The sequence below is a fragment of the Sphaeroforma arctica genome, assembly GCF_001186125.1.
Source record: "Sphaeroforma arctica JP610 unplaced genomic scaffold supercont1.404, whole genome shotgun sequence".
NCBI classification, from domain to species: domain Eukaryota; class Ichthyosporea; order Ichthyophonida; genus Sphaeroforma; species Sphaeroforma arctica.
Genome location: NW_014040154.1, coordinates 66,107 through 75,261, shown reverse-complemented (window position 1 = coordinate 75,261; position 9,155 = coordinate 66,107). Strand labels below are relative to the sequence as shown.

Below are 9,155 nucleotides of genomic sequence, written 5' to 3'. Positions count from 1 at the left end.
GTGTGTGTGTGTGTGTGTGTGTGTGTGTGTTGTATATATATATATATTATATATCTATATATATCTATAGTCTATATATATATGTGAGTGTGAGTGTGTAATATGTATATATATATATATATATACGACATTTACACACTCTAATTAATAGTTATCTCGAGTGTTATTTAGTATTGGATTGCTATTGGATTGTACCTAAGCGGAGTATGGAGCGCATGAGAACTATATATATATATATGACACACACAAGTATATCTGTTTTGGTGTTCAATACTCGATTGTAATTGATTTTGTTCCCAAACGAGGTGTGGAGCTTTGGTGTGTGTGGTGGCGTTGGACTGGAATACCGGACCGCTCGAATGACACAATTGCACTACGCTGAAGGGGTGACTTACAAATGTATAAGGATGTATAAACCACGCTTGCCTTGTACCCCTTCCGAAAATGCGGGCTGTCGTATGTGTGCACTCCACAAAGCTTTGTGCCGTGTATGATTTGGAATCGGTATAGTATTAGCATAGTTTCGCGGAAGTCCAGATGTACGAATGATGGAAGATCTCTGTACTCGATCCGTGTTTATATAGTCAGCCGAGTGTACTATAGATCGCAAATGCGAGATGGTTCACGAAGGGAGTTGGGTGAGTACCAACACTTGACTTGGATCACGCACGCGTGCTCGAAAATAGCTACACATTGAGCCCTCGCAGTACTCTCAGGCCGGTGAGGAGATGTGTGTGTTCTGCTATCTATGATGTTCGGTATCCTTAACTACATGACACGCTCATAAAATACAGAACCTGTCCGAAAAGCAATCCGAAAAATAAATCAAACTGCGAAAACCCCGGTTGACGACACCGCAATAAAACCAGGCGGCTCGGCGACAGAATTTAAGAAACAGCCAAAGAAAATAGCAGTCCATAAAACAAAAAAGGAGATAGTAGCAACACAGGGCAAACGGACTGGTGGCAAGATCACCATGGCAACGGTTACCATGGCGAAGGGCGAGGGTGTCAAACACAGCTACATGCGCAAGGAAATGGATCAAGACAGCGCAGCGAAAGCGTTGGACGCATCGGAAACGGTAGTGAGCAAGAAACCGTTCAAGCGCACGGACAAGCCGGCAGTAGCAACCGACCGAGATATCGATCTCAGTGCGGAGTATGGGGAAGGCTCATCCACGAACGCGCAGACTACGGCACACGAGCAGAAGAAGGTAATTGTCAGTATAATTGAACCTTCTATTTTTTTGTCGCTTACTTGCTGTAGTATATCATTGGAAGATTGTCTGTGTATACTATTGGTAATAAGAGTAGTATCAACCCCCCCCCCTTTTTTTTTGTTATCTTTGATTTAGTGTAGTACATCCTCGGTAGATAGGCTGTGTATACTATTTGTAACAATGAGCCCATGCCGAATAGTTTGCACTGTATTTACTACTGGCGTGGATTGGCTCGTTCGCCTTCCAATGAGATGGCGCTTGTCTGTCTATCGTCAACACACTCTGAACTCCTCACAAAACAAAAAGTCCTTATTCGACGTCGCGCATCCGAATTACACACCGGATTGTCTTCTAACGCATGCGGCTTATTGACGAATACGTATTTTTAAGTTTTCTAACGCGCCTCTCCCATCGTGTACATATATAATAAAGGCTTTGAGTAAAAGTTACTTATGCTGCGGCATATACACGGATCAGGTAGCGCCGGGCAAGAAGGTATGTCAAGTACCCGCAGGTGATCTGACGCATACAGTCCTATATACGTGTTTCCTACTCCTGCATGCGTGATGCGTACGGCGCTTGTCGGTTTTAGGTACGATTGTCTTATTCACCGCATACTCTGTCGTATACGGTGGAGCCTACAAGTAGTCACCCCCTGATATGCTGTCCGCAGGGAGATCCCGGATACCTTGTGCACTAGGCGAACACACCCTATCAATGGTAAACCCTACCTACATCTCTAAACCCTATAACCCTACAACCTAAAAGCCTATAGTACGAGCGGTCAACCCTAGCATGTGCATCCATGGAGTATTTGCAACAGCTGAGCACAGAGTCGTGTATATCGATGCGTTTGTGGCATGTATTGGGCAACCTATGCAACCCCATACGCAATACTGAGGGCTTTTAGTATAGCACAAAGCGTTGCTTGTTGTGTGGTGTGGTGTGGGCACGGATATGCGAGTTACGTGCACATGTGTGCTCTTCTTCCGCTACTCGTGGAGTGATCGGATCTGGTACCGTGTCGCCACGCCTGAGAACATCTACATCTGAGTACGTTTACATCTGAGTCACCCATCAGACATAGTGACCACCCACATCTCCCGTCTGTCCCATCACCCATGCGACGCAACGCACAGACATATTCCAACACAACACGCCAGCAACGCGCCTATGAATACTCGTACATTGCTTGCTACCGCAGCTAACCAAAAAGGAGCTTGCCTTGAAGAAACCGACGGAGCGCGAGGTCCTCCCCTTTCCCATATACTATGGACTAGATATCCTCTGCACACAGGTAAGACGTCAGCCCGGCAAACCGCACACATGTACACATGACACGCATACGTGCACGCGCGCACTACATCGGTTCAGGGCTTTTAGGGTGTGCATATGGCGCGTGACTACCCAGTGCTCTACGCATATGCCTCTCTCACACCCCTCCATACCTCGGGTGTGTCGTGGCTGTGTGTGGATGTTATGTGTGTTCAGCTACGCGAGTTGTCGGTGGCATTTGCTGTGTGTGGGTGTGACGTGTGTTCAGCTACGCGAGTTGTCTGTGGCATATGTTGTGTGTGGGTGTGACGTGTGTTCAGCTATGCGAGTTGTCTGTGGCATTTGCTGTGTGTGGGTGGGACGTGTGTTCAGCTACGCGAGCTGTCTGTGGCATTTGCTGTGTGTGGGTGTGACGTGTGTTCAGCTACGCGAGTTGTCTGTGGCATTTGCTGCGTGTGGGTGTGACGTGTTTTCAGCTACGCGAGTTGTCTGTGACATTTGCTGTGTGTGGCTCCGTGCGCAACTTTCTGCACAATCCCATTGCAAGTGTTTATATCTAGTTATATGACTATATGCTGTGGAAACCTATATTTTCAATGCCCCAAAACCCTAGAACCTTGCATTTTAGAACGTCTGATGTACTGGTCTCGCTTCGAAATGGCCAAACCCTAGAAGCTCGCACTTGAGAACGTCTGATGTACTGGTCTCGCTGCGAAATGGCACATCTTAGCGCATGGCATTGCTGCAAGCCATACGAAGCCCACCTCGTGCGCTGCCTGATCTCTCCTCAAGTCTATGCGCCGTTCAACGGGTCTATCCCCTCATATCTCTACGGATACATGCACACCAAATGTTGTGATGCTATTCGTAGGTAGAAGGGTTGATACCTTTGACTATCGATGAATGGGCTCATACTCGGCACATAACTCGTTTGGCTTGTCTTCAGGAGGCCTTCACTCTGCCGTACGACGTGTACTGTGCCAGTCAGAGCCACGCCTTAGCGCCCCGGGCAGTGCCCCCGCCCCCGTACAAGAAGATCAACCGCAGTATGTGTGTGACTATTATGATGTGTACCTAAAACACGCTCTACTGAGTAGGGGAAGTATACTGTGTGTGTACACGTGGGATGATGTCATACATACTACTTCACAGTCGTACGCCACTCTGGTGATGTCACCACGCGACAGGACCTCTGGTACTTCGCCATGTTGTTATTATCATTCAGCCAGTGCACAGGCTACATCACGCTCGAGTAAGCGCAGGGAACAGTAACAAGGGCTGTGGTTAGAGAAGCAGGAGGACTGGATGGGTAAAAAATAGCATTGGGTGTATGAGCACCGTACCTTAGTGATAGAGGAGAACTTGTGTGTGTGTGTATACATAGTACGACGAGTGTGTTTGCACATCAAGTACTCTCTCATGAAGTGCATCTAGCGGGTGGTAGTAGCCATGTATAGGCTACTACCTGCCGCAGTGCAGCTCGACTAAGCACTCGCATGCCTTTCTGCTGTATGTAGTCGTTCCACTGCGACCTTCTATGCATAGGCATATATGTAACTATACGCGTGAGCCATAGCTATAACTATAAGAAGAGACGGACCACAGCCAACGACGTGCATTCGTGTAGATTACCCTTTGAATACGTCTACGTCTTACTTGTTCTCCTGTGTGTATGTATGCAAGCGAATCCTGAAGCGCACAGACATCTGGACATGTACGCAGGTATCTTGCGCAGCCATCGAGACATCTACCGCAGGTGCCTTGACCAAACCATCGCAGAACCAGAAACAGACAAAAGTCGTTTCTTATGCATCATTCATGCGCAGATATACACCTAGACAATACTTGTTTAACTTTATTATATTGTCCATGCACAGATATATACGCTGATGTACTCAAGCCTTCGCTGAAAGAACGGCAGGCGATAGTGGACGATGCGATTTGCAGCTGCACTGTCCCATCTGTACCTGCCGACGGGGCAGGGCTAACCGCAGAGCTAACCGGGTGCGGGGAAGACTGCGTCAATAGGTGTGTTACTATGTTACGCGAGTTTGTATTGGATATGGGCTATATATGTATATATTTCAGAACGGTTTGTAGGTATGTGAGTATTCTACCGGACGGGTCCGTTAACTCCGTTTTATGTTTGTTGAGTACTTGCACATGGGTGTGCGCACGTGATGCCATGATGTGTTGTACACATACACTTCATATTTGCTCTAACATTAGACATGTTTGTGAACAAAATCTTGTGAAGCATGCATATATATGTGTGTCATGTATTTGTACTTGTTTGGACTCAAGACAGTGGTGGCTGAGTATGAGGCTGTAAGAATGAGTATAGATGTACCCCTCCCTTTCTTGCACTCACATTAAAGGTGTCTGTGAATGTGTGTAGATGTGCTGTGTACTTACGCTTGTTCGCACTCAGAATTGGAGTGTAGATGTGGAAATAAATGTGTTGTTTACACACTCTTGTTTGCAGTTTATTGGCAGTGAAAGTGCATAGAAGTGACTGTAGAATAATATTATAATTTTATATTAGAATCACTTTAACACAGATTATGTGCAGAAAGCTCAGCAACGAGATGCATAGTGCACGCTTACTTATGTGCATTCTTAATAGAAACATGTGCCGTGAAGGTGTACTGGGGTGTATCGTTGTAGTCATATCATGTTCTCAGCGTTATGGACAACCAACCACAAGACTCGAGTCTTGAGTCTTTTGTTCTTGACCATGAACCATACAACTTATGGTACTACGATATCTTGAGGTTGGTGTTCTTGTACAGATGAAGAACTTGTCCCACAGGGGGTTAAGCTAAAAAACCGTAGTCTTCTAAAAGAACTAGAGGGCTATGGAATACCCTGCCACCAGATCACATAACTCGGCTGTAAACCACCTGCTGTCTACACAGATCGACATTCACTGAGTGCTCTCCGATGACCTGTCCAGTGGCGTCCATCTGCACCAACAATCGATTCCAAACGAATATGGTGCCGTGCAAGCTGGATGTGTTTGATGTAAGTATCCCGCATAGTCATACGTACCGTTGTGGGTGTCGGTACGCGTCTACCAGAGCAAAGTTGCATGTGTGTTTGTATCAAGCCACGTGACAATGTGTATCACTCATTTCCCCTCTGACTTGGCTGAGTACCTGCTCTGCGTACAATCTCACGTAGTCCGTGTTTCATGAACACAACAGACGCATAGGAATACCTCACCATCCCATAAGCGCTATGGCTTACCATTGACTACTGTTCCTATCCTTGTCCACACACACACTCTCTCTTTCTCTCTCTCTCTCTCTCTCTCGTCTCGTTGGTAGACATACTTTATATATCCTCATCTTGCTCACCTGTTGCCAGGCATGCCCACTTACAAACCCAAAACCCTAGTAGCAGCCAGCGACTAGCACAGCCCCCCAACTGGGCTCATGCTCATGATATCTACCTCTATTTGCCTGTTTAACAAGTCAGCAAGTCAGCACTCTATCTCAGCTAACAGTTTTAATTTAATATACCTACTTCGTATTGATTGTCTCTCAAATGAACCCTCTGGTCTCTGTAAGCAATTCCCATCATCTTCATATGCACTTCTCAGTACTTACGTATCAGACCCATCACTCGATCGCCCTATCACATCCATTGAATCTACTTCCTGAAGACAAACAGCAAGGGATATGGCGTGCGATGTAAAAGTGATATCAAGCGAGGAGCTCTGATTGCCGAATATGTGGGAGAGATTGTCTCCGAGACCGAGTGCAGGTACGTTGGTATATATATATATATATACCGGAGCGATACAAGCACATGAACAACTTCTACTGCGTTAACTCACACTTCATACTTAGCATGCGGATGGCATCTCTCCAATATGGATTGCGATAATACAATCACATGAACAACTTCTACTTATCACACACTTCATACTTAGCATGCGCATGCCATCTCTTCACAATTGATTGCGATGCAGGAGACGTATGACGGAGCGATACAAGCACATGAACAACTTCTACTTCTTGCACCACACTGGTAACAACGTGATTGACGGCTGTCAGTACGGGAGCGCGGCTCGTTTTATCAATCATTCATGCTCACCGAATGCACACATTGAGAAGTGGTAAGTTTTTTTCTTCTTTTTTCACGTACGAAGTTTTAAGTATTGTTGTTGTGCATGTACGAAGATGGAGTACTGTTCTTTACCTATTTGATTGCACCAAATGCCCATATTGAGAAATGGTAAGCATTCCATGTACATGTACAAAGATTAAGTACTGTGCATGGCACATTTGCGTTCACCAGATGCTCACATTGGCAGTTGGTAACCATCCGGTGTGCGTGTATGAACCTTTAGCAACGTTACTTGCTTTCGTTTGTTTGCCGAATACCCACAGTGAGGACTGGCACGTAGGCGTGTTTGAAGGCGTATCATCGTGCGTGATCCGTCCATGCTCACCCCATGCACCACTCGAGCGTAGTACAAGCATGCTGTGTGTGCGTGTCTGGTTGTTGCGTGGGGGTTCTATCATCTGTGCCACATTGAGAAATGTAGGAAACCATTGTGTGTGTGTGTGACGCCAGTAGCGCTGAGTGCGTTTGTCATGCTCATCAAATGCACATGTTGGTAGTTGTTCAAAGCCCACTCTGCACAAGTCAGCAGCAGAACGCTATACCAATAACCAATGCGTAGTCACTACAATCATACACGGTCCAGTGAGTCCTGTGGCCGCCTCCAGTGTTGTGCATGGCAGTGTCTTGGTGTGGTGGTGTGGAGATGATCTGAATAAGTCCATCTCCAAGTGTTTTGGTGTGGACCCTGCCTGTCCTAGTCTAGTGCCGTTCTGGAGTATGTACGTGTAAGAATGTGCCCGTTTGGCCCAATGTACCCTTGGAGATGGCTGGGTTATTCTGTATTTGAGACATCGACCTCGTGGGGAGAAATGTGGGTGCCGTCTGGCGACAGCGTAGCAAATGAACAAAAATGACCTTCTTGGCTACTACTTGTGGCCCAATGTGTCCTTGGAGATGGCTGGGTTATCCTGTATTGGTTGTGCGTACCTTGGCGCACCAACCAGCACATATATATATATATATAAGTTGTTTAGGACGGTATCTATTTTGTTACCCAAACTCCCACTTAGCTTTGCTGTCCAGAGCCGACCTTTATTAATAAGTTCATGCCCGTATCTCATGCACACCTGCCTCCGCCAAGCTTCCATTCATATCTCCACCGCCAGGAATCTCATACGGTAAACGAATTCACGAGTACTCTCACGCATACCATACTTCACTCAGGTGAACACTGAATGCACCTTTCTGCACTGGGAACAAGCATGTGCGCATACGGCCCATGGGCGATAGGTGTGTATGTGTCTGTGCACCGTGTGTAGACCTACCACGCTAATCTTTGCTATCTCTTGGCATCCGCTGCACAGGACTGTGAAGGGTCTGGTGCGGGTGGGGATATTCGCTTCAACTGCTATCGCACGTGGCACGGAGATATGTTACGACTACAAGGTATGATACGGTGCTCGGATTGGAGATTTTATTATATGTGGACCGTAGTGTAACGAACCCCTGAATGAATTGCTGACTGCTCCTCCTTTATTGTCCGTTGCCAGTACCGGGTGATGGGCCAGGGCAATGTGGTGTGTAGGTGTGGATCAGATAATTGCAGCGGCTTCCTGGGCGAAAGGCCGAAGAAAATTGTTTCCATGGCAACCGGGAGTCACAAAAAGGGTCGAAGGAAAGGAAATGCGGCCAAAAGTGCCAAACTAGCCATTGCCGGAGAGGAGCCGGTCTTAGAAGTCAGGTACAAACAGAGTTACTGCTGTAGACCGAATGGACATTGGACCCAGGCGTGTACCCTTGTGTTGGTCTAAGGGTGGGCCCTTTTCACTGAGGCGAAGGGTAACTCTCCTCTTTGCTCAGCCGAGAGGAGTCTGTCGCCGTTGTGTGTGCGTATCGTTGACCCAAATCAAGTACTTCTCTTTTCTCATTGATTGAGTACTTCTCCTGTCTAATCGAATCTACCGCACATCACACAATAGAGATAGTCTGTTAATCCCTCCACTCATCTTCAGTTCATCTCACATGTCCAACTCAATCTTGATTTTGGTGACAGTTTGGCTCAGCAGCGTCGGAATCAGGCCCGCGATTTCACTTACGCCAGGAAAAATCGGCTTTTCTTGGTGCGCAACATACCCTCCCACAAACTAGTACCCCTGGATGATCTTCAACCTGGGAGATTTGGGACCGCCAACCCTGATTCCAGGACAAACGGCCTGATATTAGGTACAACCCGAAATTCAGCACAGAATAGTACGGGTAGGAACAGTGCTATGGGACGGCATGGCGATGTGGGACGGCATAGTGGGACTATTAGCTCAGATTCGGGCGTTCACCTCGCAGTGAATACGGACTACAAACAACTGGTGCGTATAATGCGCATGATCTACACAACTGTCCTCAAGACTGTCAGGGGACAGTGTCGGCTCTTCCTCAGGCTTCCACCGCGGTCCAGGTGTGCTTATGTGCTTGTTATATATATATATATATATATATATGTGTGTGTGTGTGTGTATGTACGTATATGTATATGTATATGTATGTATGATGTATGTCGGTCCAGGTGTGGTTATATATTTGCTATGCACGT

The 9,155-nt window shown here is 46.8% G+C and overlaps 2 protein-coding genes across 2 annotated transcripts in view; both read left to right on the top strand.

Annotated features, from left to right (window-relative positions):
• Positions 1–3,750, top strand: part of SARC_05942 (hypothetical protein) — a gene marked incomplete at its 3' end in the record, with an annotated part of 5,229 nt that extends 1,479 nt beyond the window's left edge. The window contains exons 4-8 of the mRNA XM_014300185.1: positions 795–1,213; positions 1,697–1,714; positions 2,424–2,516; positions 3,441–3,540; positions 3,647–3,750. Of these exons, the coding sequence (XP_014155660.1) occupies positions 795–1,213; positions 1,697–1,714; positions 2,424–2,516; positions 3,441–3,540; positions 3,647–3,750 (734 nt within the window). The remainder of the gene's footprint in view (positions 1–794; positions 1,214–1,696; positions 1,715–2,423; positions 2,517–3,440; positions 3,541–3,646) is intronic.
• A 420-nt stretch (positions 3,751–4,170) lies between these two features.
• SARC_05941 (hypothetical protein) overlaps positions 4,171–9,155 on the top strand; it is a gene marked incomplete at both ends in the record, with an annotated part of 5,634 nt that continues 649 nt past the window's right edge. The window contains 8 exons of the mRNA XM_014300184.1: positions 4,171–4,216; positions 4,372–4,522; positions 5,413–5,518; positions 6,162–6,262; positions 6,471–6,617; positions 7,933–8,014; positions 8,119–8,309; positions 8,622–9,020. Of these exons, the coding sequence (XP_014155659.1) occupies positions 4,171–4,216; positions 4,372–4,522; positions 5,413–5,518; positions 6,162–6,262; positions 6,471–6,617; positions 7,933–8,014; positions 8,119–8,309; positions 8,622–9,020 (1,223 nt within the window). The remainder of the gene's footprint in view (positions 4,217–4,371; positions 4,523–5,412; positions 5,519–6,161; positions 6,263–6,470; positions 6,618–7,932; positions 8,015–8,118; positions 8,310–8,621; positions 9,021–9,155) is intronic.